Raw genomic sequence first — 24,757 nt, forward strand, 5'->3', positions numbered from 1 at the left:
CATTGTATTGGCAGGATACAAAATAGCACAAAGAGCATAAAAGATTGTGGTCTTTCTCAACAGATTCTGTCAGTGAGGTTTCTGCCTTTTTGCTTGAGTTTGAAAAATTAGCTAAATTGTCCGTTCATGAGTGTAGAACAGATTAATCGTACACGTGCTGTTGGCCCACATGTAGCTAAAGATTTAACTTGTTTTGTCATGTCTCCCCTCCTGTTTTTCTGGAGGGCAGCTGCAGCCTGCATAGACACAGTTGCACTGGCTTTGATTTGCATGTGCAAGTGCCAGTGGCAGGGCGGATGTGGTGATCCAGGCTTCAGGTCCAGACCGGTTGCCCAAACCATCTCTTGGGGTCTGTGTCACTGGAGCTTTCCACTCACGTCCATCCTGAACTCAGGTTACACAACACAAAAACTATTCAGAAATATTCTGGATTTCTGCCCTGATAAAAGCAATAAGACATAATGATGCACAAGGCCATTACAAACCATGTTTTCCAGCACAGGCTCCCAGAGAGAAGTAGCCAAGGAGTGAACCACCTAAAGTGGGTCATCAATCACCTGCGGCCCTGTGACAGTGCGCACTGTGAAGACTGAAAGGGAAACATCTGCCCTAAATAGCACCCTCAGAAATGGCAGAATGACCAGGGAAACAGGAACAAAAGACGTGGCCAAGGATGGGGGCATCCTACCCAGACCCTGAACAAATCCCAAAGATGTACTTGGTTGGTGAGGAAACGGGGTTTGGCATGCAGTTCTCTCTTTCATTGAGTTGAGCATCTCTTGCCTTACAGGAGAGATGTGCTTAGAAAGCCCTGTGAAGACTGTCTCATTTCCCACTTGTCCCAGGGAAGGTGGACCACAGACAGCTTCCCAGGGAAGAGAAGGACTGGGAAGCACAGGCAGGTTCCTCAGCAGCCTCTGCAGTGCCAAGGAGTGAGAGCGCCTGTCACATTCCCTTCATCTCATGTCCCTGTCCCAGCAAAAGAGATTTAGAAAAGAAACCCATCACTGTCAGGTGTTGCTCTGACACTGACTTGGTGGGGAAAGAGCATGGCATCCTGCCCCTGCCAGGGTGACCAGGGTTTCCAAGGGCACTGGGATGTGTCCCAGTTTCTAGCTGCAGTCACTTGGTATTTTTTTCTAGAGGTGTGAGAGAAACTGTGTGCATACCCTTGCTTGTAGGTGTAGTCACTGAAGTTACAGTGAGGTTGCCATTGTTCAGCTGGGTGCTGGAAAAGCTGATGAGCCAGCAGCCTTATTTGCAGTGAACAGCAGCCCCACCAACACAGTCCCTTTGCATGGGCGTTTTTCAATTGCTAATAAAGATGGGACAGGAAAGTAGCTCATCCAAATAGCTACTCGTAGTTCCTGTTGGTGGGGTTTGCCACTGGCAAATAGGGAAATGTCTGGGTATATGCATGGTTGGGAGGGAACACAATTGTTGAAGACTGAGTGACTGTCCCGCCTTCAAGGAGCTCCAGACTCCAGTGTTCCTCCTGGGTAAGCCTGGTGCTCTCTTTGCCGTCACTGGGAAGCAGCAGCCGCAGAGGGAGGTGCTTTGAAAGTACTGAGCTTGCTGATGGATGTGGGACATGAACAGCAAAGGAGCGACTCTAGATTTTTACCAGTGTTGTAGGCTTAAACCCCCTGAGTGCTCCAGTGGTTACACGAGTACGTTGGGAGAAGCGTACATTCAAGACATACAGAGCTATAAATAAAATTCACATCAGACTCAGCATTTGCCTCAATGAAACATTTATGCGCTAAATTGCATGATGAAGTTGGATGTGCTGCCAGGCTGCCTAGTCTTTGAGATAATCTCGTCTTCCTCAGAATTAATTTTCTTGCAATGTTTTGCACACAAACACAGCAGGCAGTAACTCACTGCTGACCTGGGCAGTAGTTGAGGAAGAGGCTGATCACGTTGAATTCTGCTGCTGCTGCTGGCATAGGCCTATTTATGCAAATCTGGATGAACATCCAGCTTTCTTATGACATGGAATCACACAAGGAAAAGTCACCATTTTTACATGAAATAGCTAGAATAAATGGCATATGCTAAAAGGACAGGTGAACCACCTTAATGCTGGAGAAGAAGGGCTTTCCTCAGCAGAGCCTGGCATGGGACTGCTGGCCACAGCAACCTTTGGATGCATCCTGCACCCCTGAAGCAGCGTGTGCAGAGAGGGGGAGTTTCACCAAGTGCACAGCCCCCAGCACCTCTGTCTCCTGCAAAGAGCTTGGCTCATTACACCCTCTCTTAAGCATAACTGGGCTCTGAAATAGGCTTATTCACTAGTCTGATCCTTTTTAATTTTGAGTTTTGTCTTTTGGAATCTGGATACTTTAAGGATTTGGCAGCTGCCTGGTTCAGCTCTCCCTGTGCAGAATTCAGGGCTGACAGCTCTGGGCACTGGCCCTAAACAAGTAGGCAACTTCCCTGCTCGCTGCTCCAATTCCCTCCAGGCTGCACACTTTTTCACACCTTAGAGCAAATCATGTTTTCTCTCTGGATCAGGAAACATATGAAATTATCTTTTTTCCTTCTTCCCCTGACAGGTAATTGCAACTATAATGCAGATAGAAATAACAGAAAGTTGAGAAACAGAAGGATCTGGGAAGGGGGGAGGCAAGAGTCTATAAAAGCAGACGGAGTTGTGGGGGGAAACCCCTGGATCTATCAAATAAATAGAGCAGAAATCTTTCTTGCTTGGCCTTTGTGGTGTTATTATTAGAACAAGCATGCCTGAGTGCACTAAAGCCGCACAACCTTCAAGCATCCACATGCAGCTCTGCTATGGCAGGATCCTTTTTCTGCTTGGTTAGAAGAGGGAGAGAATGAGCGGATGTGAAGATGAGAAGGATCTGTAAATGATAAATATGATCTACTTCAATAAAACAGCTATTTGTAAATCTTCAAAAATCTTCTCATGAGAAGAGCCATTAGTGTATTTCTGTTTGACACTGGTTGTTAGGAAACCAGCCACTGTTAATGGATCCACAGAATGGAATGGAGAATCCATTTAAATGGTCTCTTGTCATTTTGTCATCCCACAAGACAAAAAAAATAAAAATAATAATAATTAAAAATAAAACCCCACACAAAACCACAAAAAAACAAAAAACCAATTACTTTAACTCAGGAATGAAATGAAATGATAGTTTATATGATTCACTTGTATAGTCTAAATTGATCGAAGTGCACACTAAAAATAAGTTAACAGTCTATATCTGGTGCCTGAAATGTAGCATTTCCTTTCTCTGTATTGGCTTTTTTTCTCATTCAGTGTGATGTCCAGCTGTTAATTGTTTAAAGACTGTGTCTTTACAGTTTCTTTATTGCTTTATTTATTATGCGTGTTATGATGATGTGGAGGGGCTACAGCCACGCGCCGGCTCAGCATTGTAAAAACAGCCTGCAGTGTAAAACACTGAGTAAAGGAAGTGCTGGCTGAAAGAGATACCTTATCCTCACTTCACAGAACAGAGATACAGCGAGTCTTAATACTTAACGCCAGCTCCTAGCAGAAGCATATGGTGAAGCTTTGACTGCACATTTCTTCTAGATCTCAGTGCCCAGTGCTCTTTGTCTGCTGAATTACCCTGCCACAGGGTTGGCTTTTTTCTTTTAGTTAAAGTAAGAGATTCAGTCCTGTGAAGAAAATTAGATGTTCAGTAGTCCTTAAAGCTCACAATCCACTCCAGGGGTTGCATCCTCTGGTTTCAGCTCCCAGCATGGTGCCCAGTTCCCAGGGGCAATCAGTGAGGCCAGGCAAAATGCCATTGCAGAAGAACAGGCAGTGTGCAAAGGACAGAGAAGGACATGCAAAGGACAATGTGCAAGGAATGAAATGGAAGCAGGTCTTTCTTTTGGCAGGCTTTTACTCACTTGGTAGCTTTTTCACTCTTTCCTCTTTCCAGGAGTCTTTTTTTGCAGAGCTTTGCTGCTCTGAGGTTGGGATGCTGTTCCTCAAACTTCCAGACTAATTGCATTCATTTTGGGGTTATGCTTGCTTATCCTGGGGCCAGCATTGTCCTTCACCCTACCCAGTGCTGCTCCCTCCCTCTGAGCTTCTTCCCCACTGCAGGCTGAGAACATTCAGCCCCTTGCGGCTTTTTCTGCCAGCACTTTTAGTTTCTATTCTGGACCTCCTCGAAAATCCACTCCAGGTTTGGAGTATTTTAAAGGGTTGGTCAGTTCAGTGAGTATTGTGCAATATTTCTGCATTCTTGGTGTCGGGGGGTGTATTTCCTGTTACCATGAATCAGAGACCCTGCAGGGAAAGGGGAGAAGACATGGATGGGTGCTGGCTGGGGCCACAGCACAGGGTACTGTAAGCTTCTTAGTGCCCTATCATTTGGAGATAAGCAATGTATTTGTGGTTTTTCTCCTGGGACAGCACTGTGCATTAGCTCTGCCAGGTCTGCTAGCTAAGAGACACTTGTTGGATGGCTAAGAGGCCATGCTATTTTATCTGTCAACAGCAACATGTGTCTACAACAGTAGGTGTGTAGCAGAGTTTGCATGAGCTTGGTTTCTTTTTTAAGTCTCACACAAAGTATATTAACCCAACTCCTACTATTATTTGTAAGGCACTGTTGCCAAGGCCAAAAGAGCTTTCTACAAGCTAAATTTTGCAGCAAAATCTATTCTAGCCTGATGAAATATCTGAAAATTTCGTAAGAAGGTAAAACTTTCCACTCACTTACTGATATTCATCATAGACAACTACTAGTACTTCAGTCTAGACAGATTTTTCTGGGAGCAGGAAGAAACTGCTTGTACCTGCCTTTTCACTAGCCTCCAGGGTACAATTTGTGATCATGAATACCACATGCCCTAGGCAATACATAGAATGGGTGGGGTATCATTAATTACTATAGCGTAAAAATTTTTGTCCTGAGCTGAGATTCCCAGGGAGGAAGTGTGGCTCAGAACAGGATCAGGGCAAGTTGCTTTGTCTCAGTACCTTGTATGTAAAACAGACATAGTGCTTTATTACCTTCAAGGGGTAAAAGATATATAAAATCAGCTCGTGCAAGTGAGGTATTTCCCTGCTGCAGTGGTAGCAGACAGACAAGCCATCAAAAGCTCTGCCTCCAGTTTGGCAACATGATGTTTTTTGCAATGTCAAAAATTTAATTAGTAAATCCTCATGATGAACAAGCACTGACAGGTTGGCATCATTCATCCTACTACCTTCCTCCACTATCATGTTTTTCTCCCCCCGGTGCCATTCCTTGCACTGACACCATGCCTGTTGCATGGAGCAGCACTACAAATGTGCTGAAACCCCACCTGCAAAAATCCACTGAGCAGCAAAGCAAGGCTCCCTAGCAGACAGGATTTGGGGTCCCTTCATTTTTGCTGAAGCTCTGAGAACCTGAACTTCAGCAGTTCTGTTCATGATATCATACCACCACTTCCATTATAACACCTACAAATTTTGGTGAACCATTGGGGTTTTCTTTCTAATCAAAGAAACTGATAGTCTCTCATCATCCCACACATGGCAGCATGGTTCCTAGGTTTCTTCTCTTCTGCCTGCTCCCTCCTTCTTCTTCAACTGTACTTTCCCAATTCTTTCTCTGTAAAAAGCACTGGTATGCCTTCAGGCTGAGTGAATGTTGTTTTGCATTAAAGAAAGCAACAAAACAAGAAAGACCAAAGCATCTCCACCAGAGAGCCATTCTCTGTCATGATGCACTGGCTACCCCTCAAAAAAGGGTAAGAGAGTGCAAAAGCAGTAAAGTAGATGAGAGTCCTGAAATATGCAAAGGAGAGGAGTGCATGGCCAGTGGGGGAACCAGTGTGAGGCACACTGGTTCTTTGGTTGCTGCTGGGAAGGGAAGCCCAGGAGGTATCTCCTCTGCATGAGGCTGCCTGCCTGTGTCACACTGTGCTGTCCTGTGAGCAAAACAGCTGCAGCAGCTCCTTGGCATTAGACCAGAGTCTGTCTGTGTTAGTGCCTGTGGTAGGAGGATCAAGCCCAGTGCTATCTATACCTCAGGATGTGCCACCATCTTCTGGGCTCAGGATGAGTCTGCTCCCTGCCGCTGGCTGGGGCAGAGTGCTGGCATCTCCCATGGCCGCCCACTCCTGCTTCAGCCTTGGAAAGCTACCTACTGTGTACCCTGGGGCTGGGAATAGTCCACGGGACTCCCATGAGTCCCAGCACTCCTAAAAAAAAATCTCTCAAACCTTTAGTGGAACTTGATTCATATAATTTTCAGAGGCAGACTTCTGGGATTTATCTTTAGAGGAACTGAAGTGTTCCTGTCCCACAGAAGTCCCTGTTTATTAAAGGAACCTCTTTTGATAGGTGACAGTCAAAGTCTCTCAGCAAGGCAAGCAGTTAATCTCAGCTGTTACGCCCTGGAAGGCAGCGAACCAGCAACCTGTGTCAGAAACTACTTGTGTGTAACATGATGTAGTGAAAGAGCACATTGGCAGGAGAATGAGTAAATGGAAGACTTACTCTTCCCACTGCCTTTGCTCAAGATGTCACTGTGGAAAGACTGTGTAGCTTTTTTGCATTTTTGTTTTGCTCTCTATAAAATTATTATCCCTTTGGTCCATTTATATAAAACCCCCCGATACAGTATCATTGCACTTGCTTGCCTCCATAGAGCCATTTGCAATCTGGTAAAAGGGCATTGCCTAAAGGCTAACTGGTATAGCATGATGTGGAAACACGGAGAAAATAATGTCTGCTGCTATTTGATGGGAGTAAAGGTTGTAACAAAGCCAGTGCCTGTTCTTGACGATGCTGTTCCAAGCAAGAACCTTTCCTTTTCAGCTAAGATGATGGAAGAGAGACTAGAAGTCTTATGTTGCGCTCTTATTTTTTATCCTGCAGCTGTCTCTAACCTTGATGCAGAGAGCAAACTGAGCGTCTACTACCGAGCACCTTGGCATCAGCAAAGAAACATCTTTCTGCCCTCCACCAGACCGCCCTGCGTGGAGGAGCTGCACCACCACGCCAAGCAGCACCTGCGAGCCTTGCGCAGAGGTAGGTGCTCCCCGTGCTCCAGCTCCACACACGTAACACCTCTCCATGGCCCACTCCAGGCAGCAGAACCATGCTCAGGCACAGGCACGCAGAACTGTGGGCACTGACCTGCACTGGGACTTACTCATGCCGAGAAATGACAGAACTGTAGAATCACGGAATGGTTTGGATTTGAAGGGGCCTTAAAGATTATCTAGTCACAAAGCCCTTCACAAGGGCTGAAACTGGAGCCCAGTGGTATTAGTCTCCACAAAAACTGAGCTGTCTGCTCAAGGTTTCCAAGCATGATACTGGAGGATGTCCGTGTCCTTCAAGAGTGGCAGCTGAAAGTCAGGTAATAGATGTCCTGGACAGCTTGGAAGGGTTGGGAGAGTCTCCCCTTCCCAGGCTAGGGAACATTTTCTGACATTGCCTAATGAACTGCAGACCTGTGATCTCAAAGCGACACAGAGAGGAAGCAGGAGTAACAAGGTCATAACCAGGCTTCTGGATCCCTGCCATAAAGAGAATTTACTAGATGCTAACATCTGGATGGTCCTAAACAGCACATTAAAGGAAAGGCAAAAGATGGGGAAAGGTCAGTTTTCACTAGGAACCTAACCAAGGGGAAAATTATTACCAGGACGTAAGATAAAGCAGGCAAACAAGGCTCTCTTTCTTCTGTGCCATAAGGAGGGAGAAAATCCCTGCAGGTCATGCTTAAAATGTTCAGCAGCAGCCTCCTGTCTTGAAGCGTTTTGCACCAACAGCTCTAATTGTCTTGCTCATTTATTATTGTTATTAGCTTATAATAATAATCGATTACTTAGAACTGCAGAGCATCTGTTAGCGGGATAAGATGTTCCAATTAATTATCACATTTGACCATCTCTGAAGGCCTTAGGTCAGGAACACACTGTGGATGCAGTATGTCTTTACAGCATGCCAGAGAGTGAGACAGCCAAACTGCAACCACAGTGCTGGAGTAAAGCAGAAGTTCTTTTCTGTTCTCAGCAGCTCTGCTTTGCAGTTGTCCCAGAACCAGGCTGATCTTTGCCTGCCATCTTGTGGGCAGAGAAATCCTGACAGCAGCTCCAGAAAATGTCTCATCATTTTAAAGTTACAAATCTCAGTTTTGGCAATTTCCCATCCTCCACAATTAATGGTAGCTGTGCAGGTTCAGAAGGCAGCTTTTCATGTGCTGCTTTATCTTATTTTCCAAATAACTGCATATATGGGGATGAAATTTTAGTTTGAAATTTGCTCTAAACATGTTTATTGTGTCTCAACTCTCTCTTCTATCAGAATTTCATTATCTCTTTATCTGTTTACCCAGAAGCAACTAAAATTAAATTTTAGGTCATAAAACAGCTATGCTACCAGCAAACATTTTTGTCTGGACCACATCTACTGGAATGAGTGAATATATTATCTCCTTTCAGCAGCACTCCATGCAAACAGCAATTATCTAACTGTCACCTAAAATTAGAGATGAGAAGTCCATGAGCATTCTTCCATTCACTTGGAAGGTTCTAAAGATTTGGGACTGATGCTAGAAGAGGAGTGAATATTGTGAGCCCATGCTGAAGTAAGACTCCTGTAGGCCAGGGCAAATAAAGATCTTGATGTTCCTAGGATGATCTCCTTCATGCTGGAACCTGAGCATTACCACTGCAACAACCTTTGTGATGTCAAGCCAGTGCTTAGGTCCTAGCCCTGCCATGCAGCCAGGGAATGAAATCTCACTTGGAGCTGTGTTTCTTTTTTTCCCTCCAGAGCTGTATATTTTATATGGGCAGAATGCAGGCATAGTTATTGCATCTCAATATTTCAAGGCAATAGGAGCTGCAGGTTCCTGTTGGAAATCAGGCCTTGGGTCTCAAGTGCCTAGAAGATAGCTCCATTGTCTCGGGATAAATGGTATAAATCTCATTTGGGGACAATTAGCTGCATTGCATATGCTGGGGTTGTACGGGCATTGCCCTTCTGGGTGCCCAGATGTCCAGTAAGTGCTTCTCCCCTTCAGTCACAACAGGGATCATTTGTGCCAGTCACTGGGGAAGAGAAGAACCCTTGTCTTTGCAGTCCACTGTCCTGTACCTGTCTCTCTTGTGCTCTTAATAGAGATACTTGTATGTTTTTAGCACTTTGAAAGACTTGTGTCTTCTTTCTCACCCGAAACAGAACATCGCAGCCGAGGTGATAACAGAGAGCAAAAAGTCCAAGGCCCCATTGCTGTGGTGGCTCCCCCCTTTCCTCCCTTCCCTGCAATCTGCAGCAAAAAGAGGCAAGCGATAAAGGACCGGCATTTGCTACCAGTAAGTCTTTCACTAAGCTACCACACACAAATACATTTTTAGCATGGTGGGACCTAAGTGTGACAGGGCTTCACAAGTGCCCCCTTGCCAAGCTGGTGCAGGTACAACAAAGCTGACCTTAAAGACTGTCAAGAGTGTAACTCAGGTCACAGCTTCCAGCAGACAGCCCCAGGGTTGCTGTTTTCAATCAGAAACCTCTTATTTTTCACTTGTGGCCAGCACACATAGGTTTTCATTCATACACTCCTCCACAAGCCCTCCACATTCACCACTCAGGCTGTAGAGGCAGCACTTGGAGGACCCTCCTGCAATTTCAGAAAGTGCTGTAATTTCAGCCCTGGCATTAGCATTGGCAAGAGCCAAGAGCTCAAGGGCTTTGGGTGCTTTGTGTGTGTGCAGGAGGTTCAGGAGCAAGACCCCACCTACAAGGAGTTACACTTTCCATAGTCCTGCTTTGCAATGTTCATCTCCATGCAGTTTTGTAGATATTTCATGTCTCATGAGTGTCCTTGCAGCCAGCCAAGCAGGAACTCCAGCTGAAGATCTGGTCCTGTATGTCTGTGTTGACTTGCTACTGCTGCATTGATTTGAAATCAAGTTAGTGTTGACAATATGGCATTTATCATTGTTAAAGGAATTGTGCTAGACTGACAACTTTAATTCTGATTAGGTCAATAATTCCCACTGGCTTCAGCCAGACTTTGGAATTCCCGTGCCTCTGGGTGTTTTACTCACGGAAGTGTCACAGTAGCTACATTTTGCCCTGTACTAAGAGTCATTGCATTATTTAAAAGGTGTAGGTCAGACCTGGACTTGGCTTTTAAGTGGGACGTTTGTTTCATGCCAGTCCTCAGTCAGGTGGTAATAGATCGGTTCTGCATCTGTCAGTTCAGGGACACTGGCATCTCAGGAGATGCCACACCTATGAGAACGTTGTAAGCTCGGTGATGATTCAATAACCACACTGAATCATCACTTACTTTAGCTTAAAAATCCAAGTGGATTCATCCTAATCCATGATAGTAAACATATTTAAATACTTATTATAATGCTAAAGCACTCATAGTGTAAAAGACTCAATGTAAACAAGTCACACCTGCCCTTGGACCAAAACATCACCCAATCAGTCCATAGGAAAAGCTTTGTTTCTCATTTTAAAAGCATGAAATACATGAGATTTGCATTAGTTTGACTGTTCTGGCTTTTTGGCTGCTTATCTGATTAATTTTGAGGACAGCATCACTGCAGGCTTTGAACAGGTTCCATTTGCAGACCTTAGGATTCAACTTAAATTTAATGTTTAAGAACAGCATAGAAAAAGAGTTTGAAGACAGAAAGAAGAAACAGGATCACCTGTTTCTTCTTTATAAGTCATCATCGCAGCTAGTGCTGTTGTGGGGTCATTGAAAGGTAAAGGGAAAGTGATGCCATGGTAAGGATCAGAACTAGTTACAGATAATAGTTTGGACAGGCTATTGAACATAGGGCTTAGTATCAGATGGGGAACAAGGCATCTCTTTTGAAATTGCATACGCAGTGCTTAAAGGGCTGAATCTTTGCTGTGTTAGGAAAACAACCGGTGCATTTTATACATTACTTCCATCTGTGGAACACAAAATAGTAACAAATAGTGAGCAACTCTCTGACTCCTATATTGGTTGAAAAAATTAAGTCGTGCTGAATGCAGATGTCTTGGCTATATCTGAAAAGCCACCTTTTTCTTTTCAAGAAGGAAAACATTAAGCTTTGTACCCACCCATATCAGAACTCCTTTTGGAGCTGACCAGGTTCTCCCCTAAGGAGAAGCAAACAAGAGCTGTTGGAGGGCTGTTGTTCTATTGATTTCAAGGCATCTGGCAATGTTTTGCTTTGGAAATCGCAAATACACCACACCCAGACTACTTCAAAGTGCCCTGACCCATTTCTGAGAAAACCCCTTGTTAATGGGGAAACTTAAAAATTGAAAGATAATAAGGCAAGACAAAGCTGCACATGAATGTTCTGTCCGGCAGAGGTTAGTCAGAGATTGTTACACGACACTGCAACAGTGATTAGCTAACTGATATTGTGCCAGCCTTCATGACAGAATGATACCATTACAAGAGAAAGCTGAGAATGCTGTTATTGGCTAGCTTGCTCTTTTTGGCATAAGCTTTTTGTGGCCGACATCTGCAAAGGTTTATCTGCTCCAGGGACTGCCGGTAACGTCTGATATCTGATCCAGCTGATGGTATCATCCAGTTGTCAATGAACTAAAGATGCTAAATCCACAAGAATTCTTTTCATGGCATAGCAGTATGTTGTGTATTCCACTTTTCTGATGCATTGGGAAGGTGCTGAAGGGAGCAATACTACACATCCAAAAGAGCCCCTTTTTGTGTTTCTTTTAAATTAGGAAAGGGATCATCAAGAAGCTGGGAAATTCTTGAAAGTTACAGGGTCTGACTTTTCCAAACTGACTATCTAATTTAAATGCATGTATTAAGATACTCAGATAAGAAATTTGATTTTGAGGATTGTTCAAATTGCCACTGTGAGACCTGTGGGAACTACCACCACATAAAGTTACTGAAAAAACAGGTCAGTTATATCTGGGTCAAGGTTCCCTATGTGTGTACATTTTGGCTGCTGCTACCAATTAGGTGGCTATGAGCTCTTCCAAAGGTCTTGCATATTGTATAGTAAAACCAAAGAAAATCAATCACAATAGATGAAGATTCACTTTTGTTTACAGGGAGAAAGATGCCAAAGTCCCACAAATCCCAAGAAAGGACAAATGAATTCAAGTTCAAAGCAAGTAATGCCAGCATAAATGGGTCTGGAAAGACATTTTGGACTGTCCCATAACAAGATCATTTTTGTTGTGGAGAAAGAGTAGAGGACTAGAAATGGAATAAGCTTTTTCATGTCTACTCTTGTTACAGGAAATTCCATGATTTGGCTGATGAAATGTCCATTTTGCCCAAAGACCAAAAGGGGATCCTTCAGGAAAAAGAACAGGGCATGGTTTATGCTGTTTATTGTCCCATGATTTATCCTTCCAGTTTCATAGAGAAACTGGTTACAGACTTCCTGGGACAGAGAACAAACACAGAATAATAGCCACCAATGAAGCTCTCTGTGTTGACTATGTTGTTTAATTCAATTTTTTAGCAAATTTACACCTTCAGCCTCAACAGCTTCTTGTGACAATGACTTTAAAAATCTGTATGAAAATGTAGCTTTTGTTTGTTCCAAGCCCAATACCTCATAATTTCATCATATCCCTTCTGGCTCTCAGGCTATGAGAAACAGTAAGCATTGCTTTCTCATTCCCTTTCTCCATGCTCTTCATGGTTTTACAGACATGAGTTCACTTAACTTTCCTATCCATTCCAGTCATTCATTTTTAAAGCTGAAAAACTGGCATGCTTAGTCTCTCTCTACATGAAAGAAATATACAACCAAACACATTTAAAAGTAGCATTCATTCAGGCATTTTTGCCAATGAAGAAGAAGAAGAACCCAAACCAAACAAAAAATAATCTGAGGAAAGTAGGAGAAAGTTATGGACTTGCTAAAATGAGGAAACCATTTCTTACACGTGTTCCCATGACAACCCTGTCTGTAGCACTGCTGAGGCCAGTCACTGAGTGTGAAGATGCTGTGTCATTCCAACTGCATTTCAGACTTCTTTTTTTTTCTGCATTTTTTTGTTCTTGGGTTTCCCCGAGTCCAGCCAGCAAGGCTCTGAAATTTTCCAGTTCAGAATGTTATGGGACCACACTTTCTCAATCCCTGTGTGGCACAGCTATTATAATAAAACCAAGGAGATGGAGCAAGGAATTCAGTATTTGGAAATTTACACTCACAATTGCACAAATTTCAGTGTCAGTTTATTCATAATTATGATCTGAGCAGGAACAGAAGGTACAAGAAGCAGGAGGTTTTTTCCTGGACAGGGTTTTTCTGTCCCTGAGGATTCAGCTAGAGCAAATGTGAAGGGAAAATAATGCACTGGGTAATTTTATTCCATCTCCTTGCCATTTCAAAAATATTCCCTATGGTCTGCTTTAGGATGCTTTGTACAGCAAAGGGAAGGAAGTACAACTGAATATACTAAGTTTCACAAAGTTTTGTGCTGAAGCCAGATGAAGCCTCAGTAAGAAGCAACTGAGTTAAGGGACAGGCATGAGTTGGGTTCTGCACTTTCAGTGTGCAAATCCTGCCTGAAGCTGTTAGAAATAAAACCTACCTGACTTTATTCATCAGACTGAACTTGTATAGCACCATTTGTGCAATAAGCCTAATACCTACAACCCTGTATTGTGGGATGTTTATTTTGTACCTTTGTCTGCTGAAATGCCACATGTGGTATGACTTCTGTCTCAAAACATGTCTTAGTTTTGTCTTTACCTTGTCAAAACACTGGAGCCATACATTAGTCGTTAAAGGATTGTCAGTACTTCAGCTGATCGCATTTGTGATGCTCCAAAAGAAAAGAAAACACCCACAAGCAGATAAAATAAAATCTGGAGGAGAATGAAACATAACAGAAATACAAACATTGGGAGCAAGCAGGTGAGCAGGGTTGTGATTTGCAGCAAAAATAGCATGGCCAGAAATATTCCCATTATTTTCTCTTCAGCATCAGTTGACTGTGTCAGAAAGCTGCTGTATAGTTATGAATTTCTAATTAAGTAGTCAACTGTGCTCTGAAAATACTGGAAAGCTGGTAGCCTTTTATTAGTATTTCTTCTCCCTTCTCTAGACCTTCAGGTTTTTCTATCATGTAAATAAATACCATTTTCCTTAACTGCTGTGAGTTAAGGAAGGAGCAGGCTCTCCATTTCACAGGCAGAGAAAGGGAGACACAGAGGTTTCAACCAGAGCCCCAGTAGTCAGTCATGTTCTCATGTGAATGTGAGATTGAACACTAGTTCACACTTATTCTACATGTTGCTGTTTCAGTGCATGAATGACTGTTCTCAAATGAGATGTCAGAATGTACTGTACACCTTATTTCTATGCTTCCATAGGGTGAAAGCAAACTGTATGCATATTCTGTTTGCTGGAGACAATAGAATATATAAAGCTTGCAGATGCTGAAGCAATATGCTGATGCACTCTGCTTGGGTGAATATCACCCACTATATTCATAAGGTTATTCTGGGAGGGAAATTTCCCCCACCTACTGCAATAGAAGCCTGAAGTCAGAAATAATATTGATCCTTCTTGCTTTTTGCAGCTTTTAGGCAGCAGGAGTCAGAAATAATCCTCTGGAGAATTGCACTGTGCAGCAGCATGCACCAGCCACCTCCTGCCCTCACCAAGGCTGTGCCAGTCCTGTGCTGCTGGGGGCTGTGACTCTGCCACCTAAATCTCTTGTGAGAAAACACCTTGCCTGCCTGATCAAACACAGCTGAGGGGGAAGGAATCAACTCAGCCAAGTCTAAATTCAACAAACATGTTGAGGATAAATGCTCTTGATGAGGCTTTAGCATTCTCAATCTTTAATTAACTGAGGAAAAATTGTTTCTTTATTCTTGGGTTTATGTTTTTCCTGTCACTATTGCATTGTGTTCCATAAGCCCTGCACACTAACTTTGAAATCCCAGAATCTCCTGTAAAGCAATCACTATAGGTAAGGCAGGCTGGGTACATGATATAACATAAATTATGCTTCTTGAGCCAGTCTTTCCCAAATGTTGAAGATGCTGGACAACAGTCATGTCTCAGAGTTTTGGGGGATGGAAAAGGGAAGAGGGGCAGAAGTGGCATTTTTGTGCTGTTATTGACCCATTCATTTCCTTCTCCAGATCCCAGCTCAGGGACAATAAATGGTGCAGACTCATAAATTGCCAGGCTGGCAAGTTTGTCAACTCCTGATTTGCTTCTTTGTTACTGTCCTGGTGATATTTTAAGGTTTTAATTCATTAAAATGATTAATGATGAGTCCTGACTTACCTGTGTTCTAGTAATGCTCTTCCTAAAATCAGGGTGAGAGTGTTCAGGGGTGCTTCATCTCAGCCCAAGTTAAGTGCTGAAGGAAGGTGAGCTGAATTGCTCCTCAGCAGAGCCACTATCTCTTTCTCTATAAGGGAGGCTCTATAGTCAGTCCAAGTTGACTAGTCAGACTTGGACATGTGACCATTTTGTTGTACTGCACAGAAACCAAAGAACTTTCACACTGAAGTGACACGGAGCACTGAAAAGTCAGGTCACGTGCATATGCAACAAGATTTTTACTGCAAGGCAGTTTCATGAGCACAATGGCACCTATGCATATGAGGTTGATGGGATAGCTCAAGAAATAAAAATGCTCACATATGTCAGTGACAAATCCCTATTCAAGCAATTAGGCACCAGTTTAGTTTCAAAGCAATCTTAGCCCATTAACAAAAATGCACACTTAAAGTATTCTGGCTTTTTATTTAACAGAGTGATTATCACTGTTTCTGTTTGCCAAGCACACCTACACAAAAGAAATTCACTTTTAAAACTGCCAAACTTCAGATTTCCCCATCAGACCAGAACAGCCTTGGGTTTATAATAATAATTTCTTGCTTAATTATGTGTTTACTCAGGACATTTAGAGATATTCTGGTTTTCTGAGTGAGTGAGAACTTCTGAAAAGCAGCAGCAGCTCACTCCCTCCCCCAGCATGGAGGTGTTGAAATGGTGAGGCTGCTGCTCTGTGCCAGCATGCCCCAACAACAGGCATCACATGGGAACAGGCACTAAGCGACCTCAGGACCCCTTGGCAAGGCAGTGGTAACACCAGCGTTCTCAGGAGCACAGCTGTGACAGCAGAAACTGGAATTTTGATGGTCACCTTCATATCTCTAATGATAGGAACTTACCTAGGAAGTTTGTCTGCCATGCTTAAGCAGGGACCTGAGCCTCTGGCACATCAAAGGACGGCTGTAGGTATGTGGAACCAGACAGGTGTTTTCTCTGAGGCACCTGGAAGAGTGGCACCAAGGTGAGGTAGGAAAGTGCTGCACTGATAGGACAGACAGAAGGGTAACCACACCTTGCTCGTCTTGACTGTAGCCCACATTGAGACCAAAGTTGAAGTCCTGCTGTATCTCTCCTAGACAGGTTTGCCCCTGAGTGTCTTGTGCATGTAGCTGTGCTTGAAGCTCAGGGCAGGAGGTCCCTCCTGTCCTCTTCTCTTTGTGCACTGACGATCACAGGCCATGGGATATTGCAAAGATTCATATCCTGAACTCTTGTCACTGCAGCAGCATTAGTCTCCCTGTATCCTGACCTTCCCCAGAGATCCTTCAGCACATTCCATGGGGAAGTTGAATATCAAGCATCCTGGTACCTGCAGTCAGTCTGCTTAGAGCAGGTGACTGGAAACTTGGTCAGAGGACCAGGTTTGGTGTCATCCTTGGGTATCTGAGGAGTAAGTAGACTGAAATTGTCGATGTATTCAGTATCTCCACAGCCATCGTTGCATGAACAGAGCTGTAGCTCCTGAGAGAAGGACTTTTCCCAGCTTAGGAGAACTGGTTTTCCACTGGCCTTGGCAGAAACTAAGCTGCTGGAAATGTTCACTGGGAACAGCTCTCTTGATTTCCTCCAGTCTGGTCTCCTGTAAGCATTATGGACAGCTCATCTGGAGGCTTCCCATGGGCACATGGGAACGAGGGAAAAGCAGATGTTGTACATGTAGGAAGAAAGTAGGACGGGATGTGGCATTAGGCTTTTTGAGACTCATTACAACTTTTTTTTCTTGAGAGGAGACCATATAATGCAAAGTCTTTCAAACTGAGGTTTGTTCATTTGCAAGAGCAATGCTGATAATGATTGATAATGACTGTGAGGAAAAACATTCATAGAATTATTTGGTATTATTAGTCTGCTAACTAATGCATGGAGAGATAATAACCCCCACCAAGAAACACTTGCTAAAGAGTTTGAGTTGTCAACAGACCTGTTTTCTTTGTCTCTTTCTTTTTGAGTTCCTATTTCAAAAGAAGTCAGTTGTCCTTCACTCTTTAATTTTGAAAACTGGATATTGTCACAAACAAACCAGAGTTTCTGATCGGATAGGATTTTGGAGGTGTAGGGATTCAGCAAGACCAGGATGTTGTGGCCATTGCCATTTGTCCTTTCAGGTGTTACAAAAAGTGACAAAAAGTCAATTGGTCATTGTTACCCTGCCACAGTGATTGCAAACTTAGAGAAATAGTGGTATCATCAGAAACACATAGCAATCAATGTATTTGATAAATCACTGTCAGCATCATTATTTATCCATTTGCTTAAAACTGAAGAAAAAATTGAAAAAATATCCCTTATATTATGAAATAATTTACATTTATAATGTAATTTGATACGTATCTTGCACCGCTTCAGCTCCAGGCAGAACACAGTTTGAGTTACCAAATCAATACAAGGCATTCTTGGGACAATTTAACCATGTCTGTACAAGGAGGTTGAACCAATTTCACTGCAGTTTTGTCTAATCCAAGTAAGCAAAAACAGCACAGACTTCACAGGGATCCAGACCAATCTGCTGTGGGGAATAAACCCATCAATAGGGACCAGGGTGAAAATCACTGATTGTTTTGGATCTGATGCTAATTTATCCAGACAAAAATTATGTGCTTTTACAAGAATTGTTTTGTGTATGTTTTTAATTTTAATTTTTTTTTTCCACATTTCACATTTATAGTTTAACAGCACCCGTTCGCCCTCCCCAATTGAGTGTTGCCACATGACCCCCTGGAGTAGAAAGGTACTGGAAAAACAAGCAATCCTCAATTAACAGCCCTGTCTCACTCTTCTCCCTTCCAGATCCTAACCCTTCCTCTTGCTTGCTTTTCACTTGCTAACTTTACTGCGCTAAAAGAAGCCATTTCTGTTTTTCTCATGCCAGTAAGACACAATAATAACTTTTCCCCCCCTTCTTTCATTCTTCACACCTTGGATGGGTTTCAGGAGCTCAAGGCCACAAAGACGCCTTCCCCTATCACCTCCTTTAAAAAGCCTGAACTCAGACAGACTCAATACCATTAGCAATTGCATTTAATTCTCTTGCCGTGTTTTGCAACTGCCCCTTATTTTTTTTCCCTCAACGGTAAGGAATGGTTTGGACAATGCCACACCGACAGCAGGTATTTATTCTCTGGCCATTTGGTGATGCCACTGTTTGCAGAGCAGGAGCTCAGGGTGACTTTGCCTGCTTTGTCCAGCACTTCTTTGTCATCCAGAGAAGGATGAATTTGGCAACAAATGCAGCGTGTGTGTGTGTGTGCGTGCGTGTGTGCATGTGTCCCCACGTGCCTCTGTGTGTGTGCAAGGGTGGGGTTTTTGCATGCATGCATCAAACTTAGGGCGGGGAGGGGGGGGCAGTTACCTAGGAAACAAAGTCTTTTGTGCTTGAAGTTTATATGAGCTATTCACGTCTGCCGGGAATCGGCACAAAAGCTGCCGGCAGAAAGAAGGCTGCAATGTTTGACTGAAATCCTGCGTGGGAAAGGAGGGTTTTCTGCGGGCGGGAGAAGAGGAAACGTGTGTTGTCTTGGGTCTGGGGGTGCTGCAGGAGGTGACATTGACGAGGTAAGTAAGTGCCCTCCAGCAGTTTAAATAGTAGCTGCAGAGTTAAGGTCTTTAATGCTTTTGGGGCCGGGACGTAAATGCTGTTTGGCAAGCCTGAGATGGTTAATTCCCCCAGGATTTGCGAGGAGCCTGGGCGGAGGAATGGCAGAAGTACAATGGCAGACAGGGCATGATCCTGCAGTGTTCAGCACCCACCTGCTCGATGCTCTGCCATGGCAGTGTAGAGCAACATTTTATCTCTGCCCTGTTTGCTACCGAAAGTAGCAAGTAAAGTGTAAACAGCAGGCATGAAGGAGGGAAGGCTGGTAGTTAAGCAGCTGGGAATTCAAGACTGAAGAGAAAGCCGGTCTGAAAGGGATTGCACTTAATTTTTAAAAAATGAGAGGCAGACAGATGTCCTGAGCTGGACAAACAGTTGTCAGAGCTTACAGAAGAATGTATTAATGCAAGAAGGGAGGGAAATTAGGTAGAAGAAGGTAAAGGTAAGAAACAGAAACTTTTTTTTTTTTTTTTTTTTTTTTTCTTTCCCCAAACAAAGAGAACCCCCCAAACCCAAGCTGGCAGCCAGCACCACATGAAAAAACACTTGTTTTATTTCTCTTTGCAAGACAGGGTATTGGGGGATTTGTTGTTTCTTCAAAAAGAAAACAGACCATCTGTGTTTCTTCCATGCTGTTTACTTTTCTCTGTTTCTTCATCTTCAGCATCTAGTACTTCTTGTAGTATGCTACAAAAATATGCATGGTTTCTAAACAATCTTTTGAATTTCTTCTGGTGGTGGCTACTCTTTTCTGTGGTTGTTATCCCCCTGTCCCAGCACCCTCAACACTGCCACTTCTCTCCACACAGCTGTTGGATGGTCTGCTCTTGGTCTGCATTTGTACAAATGAAATGCAAATGGTTATTCTGAAGTACAGAGGGGTCTTCTTTAAAACTTTGGACCTTCTGATGCTTGAATGAATGGTTATATGAGGCCAGTTGCAGTTGCAAATGAGAACCCACATGTCTGTAACGCCTGTGGTAACTGAGGACACGCTTGCCATGGCCAAGCACAAATGCAGGATGTGCCCCTTCTGACAGAGGAGATGGCTTGTAAATGTCACTGTGAATGTGCTGACTTCCAGTATGCCGAGGTGTTTTTCTCCTATTAGCAGGGTGTTAAGTTTCCATTGGAGAATGGCTGGTGCCGTGTGACTTAGTTAGAATGATTCCTTGTTGCATCCCTCTAATTGATCTCTGATTTGTGTGTCTGCTTTGTTTCAAAATTACCCTTGTGTGCCTGAATGGGAGCCACTGATTTTGAATGTATTCATTTGCAGTCCCATCCACCAGAGGACGAAGATACAGATGTCATGTTAGGGCAGAGGCCGAAAAATCCAATACATAATATCCCTTCTACACTGGATAAACAAACCAATTGGAGTAAAGCACTACCTCTCCCAACTCCAGAGGAGAAAATGAAACAAGATGCTCAAGTGATTTCTTCTTGCATTATCCCCATCAATGTCACTGGTACAAATCTCTTCTATTTCTTTTTGTATTTATTGCATGGTTCAGGGGAGGTCAAGTACTTATTTTGTTTAATTTATTTGAAGTCACGGGATTGCGCAGTCTGGGGGCAAAGACCCTAGCTTGAAGATTTAGTTCCTGAAAGACAGTGGGCTAAATTCATCCCTTATGCGTGACTGCTGGAGTCGCTGAAGCTGCATCTAGGATTAATTTGGCCCATATTTTCAGAGTCATGTTATATGGTGTAACATAACCCTAGTTCCCTGCATAAACAATGTACTTTTGTTGTGTATATAACCTACAGTCTGAATTAACAAAGACCCCAAATAACTTTTTGAATGTAGCTGACTGAAATAATGCAGAAAGCCACCAAAATTAATCATATGATTATCATGTGTAGCAGGAGAAGAGAAACTAGAGAATGTAGGCTACTATTTGCAGTGCTTTAAACATGCAAGGCATGAATGTGTAGCATGCAAACCATCGCTCTGAGATCTCTTTACATGCAGTTATGCTGAAGGTATAGTAATGGCATTTTCTTTTATTTCTATAACATTTGGATATATTTGACTAGATTTATTTGAAGGACAACTTGTTTATAGAAGCAGCAGATATAGCACTTATTAAATGTGACAGATTACTTATTTCCAGAATCAAAAATCAGGCTGTTTTTCTCTTTCTCTTTTTCTCTTTCCTTCCAGAGGACTATGGTAAATGTAAAGTTGATCTGAGTTTTCCTCAATAATATTTTCAAGTACCAAGTTTTGATTAATTTAAGAGCATAAAGTGTACTAACTCTCACAGTTATAGACTTCAATGTAAACAATCAGGAAAAAAGCAGGGGGCTTTCAGTTAACCTTCATTCTCCAGAGAAAATATTTGTATTTAATTATATTTTCCCCATAACTGGGGGGTTGGGGTAAGGTCACAGCCCCTCACTTCCCATTGTTCTTCCCCGTATCTATCAGTGGTGCACAAACCTTCCTGCAAGACAGGCTGTAAGGATTCACCATGGTGCTGGAGAGGATTGTATGCTCACACTCCAGCTTCAGCCTCAACCAAGGCTTTTGGGCTTACAGCATCACTGTGACAAGTCCGCATCTGCTCCACTGTCAACTTCATGAATCCTCCCAGTGACAGCAACATAGTCCCAGTGCCCCTCTGTCCTGGTAGAGGTGACACTGCACAGTGCCACCTGCTCTGCCTCCCTGTGGAGGTGGCAGCCAGGTGTGGGTGTCCCTTTCTTCAGGGCATTGCCCTGGCCACAGGATGACAGGCAACTGGGTGGCAGAACTGCCTGCATAGCAGGTTGGGAGCCAGCTGTTCAAGGTCGTAGGTTGGGCAGTGCCCCTGGAAATCCACATGGAAAGTCATAGATAATGTATATTTCCACGAGGTAAAGCTGGTGATAAAATGATGCTCCTTCTAGTTTCAATATAGGACTCTAACTGGTGCAGGCTTTCTAACAGGGCTGTTGTCACCTAGAGCAGCCAGAGGACAGTTAGGTCTGGGACCAATGTTAACTTTTCCAGTAATAGCCATTTTTGCCTAGACTCCACCTGCCATACATTGGAACCAAATTTCCACTGATCAGTTTTACAGATCAAGAATGGTATGTAATCTTCTGGATGTTTATGTGTATCATTCTCATTAACACTAATGGGAATAATTTGTATGCATCACGGGGAAGAAATACCCTCTTCCACTTTCCTCTTGGAGATGACCCCTGTGCATCTGGCACACAGAGCATGTTCAGCTAACTCACAGTTGCTGGAAAACCAGCAATGATGCTGATTGATTTTTTTGTTTCAAAGAGTTTGCTTTTAGTTCTCTGCTTTTGTTTTTAAGCTTCTCCCAACCCTGAGAAATGTTCACTTTTTTGAAATTGATTGTTGTTGGAGTTTATGGCACTTTTGTTCCATATTAAAGAAAGTTCTTCCTCTGCTTATTCCAGGGGCATTGGTGGTTACAGGACATCTGTCTGAAGCCTCTATTTCACTGTAGTAGATTTCAAGAAGAACTTTTACAAGAAAGTTACTTTTTAATGTTTTACATTGTTATGTAATGTAATATGTATGTGTATGTCTGTGTATAATTATGTTTTCTATAATTATACGCTATTAAAATAGAGCTGCTTATCAGGTTTTTTGGTTTTTTTTTTTTTCCCCTTTTGTTTGCCTTAGTTTGTTCGTTTTTCTTAAGATTACAAACCACTGTACCAGCAATCCTTATGTTATTGTTTTTATGGACCTGGCACTTTTTTTCCAACCTGTCCCATGTCAACTTTAGAGAGCATAAGTGAGTGTATAGTTGTGCAAAAAGCCAGTGCAGATGGGCACTGGCCTTCTGGTTGGTCTCCTTTTAACTCTTTTTTGACTACACAGAGTAAAATCAAACTGAAATACACTTCCCTTTGCTAATTCCATGGAAACACAAACAATGAATTCTCACCTATTCTGGATGAAGGTAGTCATAAACAAATGTATTCAAGAACTTGTGCTTCTAAATCTAAACTGAAGGTCTTGACTGCATGACCTGAGCAGACTCCCACTGTGCACTGTGCACACTGGAAAATCCGGCCACTTCCTGATGTATGCAAGTGAACAGCAGCTCCCTGTTAATGTCACTCTTAGTCATGTGCCATTGTCACAGAGAATGCTCTCTAAACTTGCATGGTAACTTGGCCCCATTTTAGCTGTCTCCTTCCTTTTTGAAATGTTAGCTCCCTTGGCATATTGGTCTCCTAAGAAGCGCCCAACTACTGCAATATGGCATTACAACCTTAAAATGTTTTTTTACGCTTAGTTGCTTAAAAGAAATCAGGCTACAGCTGAACAGATAATGCTTTGCAGACAAGTTACTGTCATTGTCCCTATGACAGATGGATAAATAGCTGTAAGAAAGATGCCCTGCTACCAAGAGCTCTCTATTTGCCTTCCTGATTTTCTTTCCTTTTTCTGTTCCTTTTCTTTTCATGCCTTCTGTTATTTTTGGCAGACCAGGCTGCTGAGGGGGAGCTGGAATTAGATGTAAAACTGTGATATACTGTGATATAATTTACATAAGAGCTACATAAGGGCTCCCTTATGTTTATTCACAGGCTTAATCCAAGCTCACATACCTCCACTGTGTTCCAGCCATGAAAATTTGTTTACTATTTCTAAAGGCTAATGAGACCTATTTATGGGTTGCAGGAGTTGGTTTTGACAGAGAGGCTAGTATACGCTGCTCTCTTGTTCATTCACAATCTGTACTACAGCGGAGACGAAAGTTGAGGAGGAGGAAAACCATCTCTGGCATCCCCAGAAGAGTGCAACAAGAAATAGGTGTAGTATAAATACAAATCTTCCATAGATAGCTTTCTAACCAACTTAAATTGCAGGGATATGAGCTGTTAGTTAGCATTCCAAAGAAACGAAACCTTGAAAGTGTAAATGCTTGTGGACTCTAGGAATGATATGTTTTGTTCTTTTGATTTACTACAGTAAGAAAAGCTATATTACTCCATATGGCCTTGAAGGACCGGGGGCTTTACTGAGTAATATAGATGTACGTGTTCAGCTCTTATTGTGTAAATGTTAATCAGTTCTTTTTTTCTTTTTCATTTTATTTTTGTTATGAACCCATAGTTATGTGCATAAAAAGTAACTAGATTAAGTGAAAGTTTTTTCTTGTGTCAGGGGAGCTTAAGGTACTCAACAAAGTGATCATGAGTGGTCACGACAGCTGGATAACTTAGACAAGTGGTTGAATATCCACCATAGATACAGCTGCTGGTACCCTATGGGAGCTTTGCTAAACCTTCCTTTTATTTCTCACGCTCCTAAATTCCTTCCCATTATTCTTTATCATCAAGAATATTTGCCTTAAATCTACCAAATTACCTCATTTTTTATCAGGGTAAGTTAGGAGCAACTCTGTTGGGGGCAAATTCAGTGTGAAATTCTTATTAACTCAAAATGAAATTAACAGAATTGTTATTTCTTAATGTTCATCTGCGCCTGAAGGTGGCTCTGGTGTTTCAGTTGGTTGCCATGAAACTTGACTGGAAGCAGAAGAAATGTGTTTATCATAGGGAATAAGCATTCAGAGAACCTATGAAAGAAAGATCCTTTTGTCTTGCAAATATTCTTGATAGTAAAGAGGCAGATAATGGAAATTCTGAACAGACAGGTAGGCGAAACAGAATTACTTTTAGAAGCCTATGGAGTGTTTTATCCAGCAGCTGCTCCTGAAAACTTTATGTAGCTGAAATAGAGTAATAAAAAACTGAAAACTTAGTATTTGTCTTAATATTTAGCACAGCAAACTCAGCTCCACATTGAGAAGGCATTGCAGAAGTTGTGTTGTAAGACTAGGAGAATTTCCATCCCTCACCGGCAGG

The 24,757-nt window shown here is 42.7% G+C and overlaps 1 protein-coding gene across 3 annotated transcripts in view; it reads left to right on the forward strand.

The window, feature by feature from the left end:
* NHS (NHS actin remodeling regulator) overlaps positions 1–24,757 on the forward strand; it is a 243,915-nt gene that overhangs the window by 214,015 nt on the left and 5,143 nt on the right. For 2 of the 3 annotated variants that reach the window (XM_040055936.2, XM_040055937.2), the window contains exons 2-6: positions 6,860–7,012; positions 9,176–9,309; positions 17,978–18,040; positions 20,184–20,376; positions 23,568–23,699. In XM_040055936.2, the coding sequence (XP_039911870.1) occupies positions 6,860–7,012; positions 9,176–9,309; positions 17,978–18,040; positions 20,184–20,376; positions 23,568–23,699 (675 nt within the window). The remainder of the gene's footprint in view (positions 1–6,859; positions 7,013–9,175; positions 9,310–17,977; positions 18,041–20,183; positions 20,377–23,567; positions 23,700–24,757) is intronic. The other variant, XM_040055938.2, reaches the window with a different exon arrangement.

This window comes from Hirundo rustica, chromosome 2 (genome assembly GCF_015227805.2).
Source record: "Hirundo rustica isolate bHirRus1 chromosome 2, bHirRus1.pri.v3, whole genome shotgun sequence".
In the NCBI taxonomy this organism is placed as follows: domain Eukaryota; kingdom Metazoa; phylum Chordata; class Aves; order Passeriformes; family Hirundinidae; genus Hirundo; species Hirundo rustica.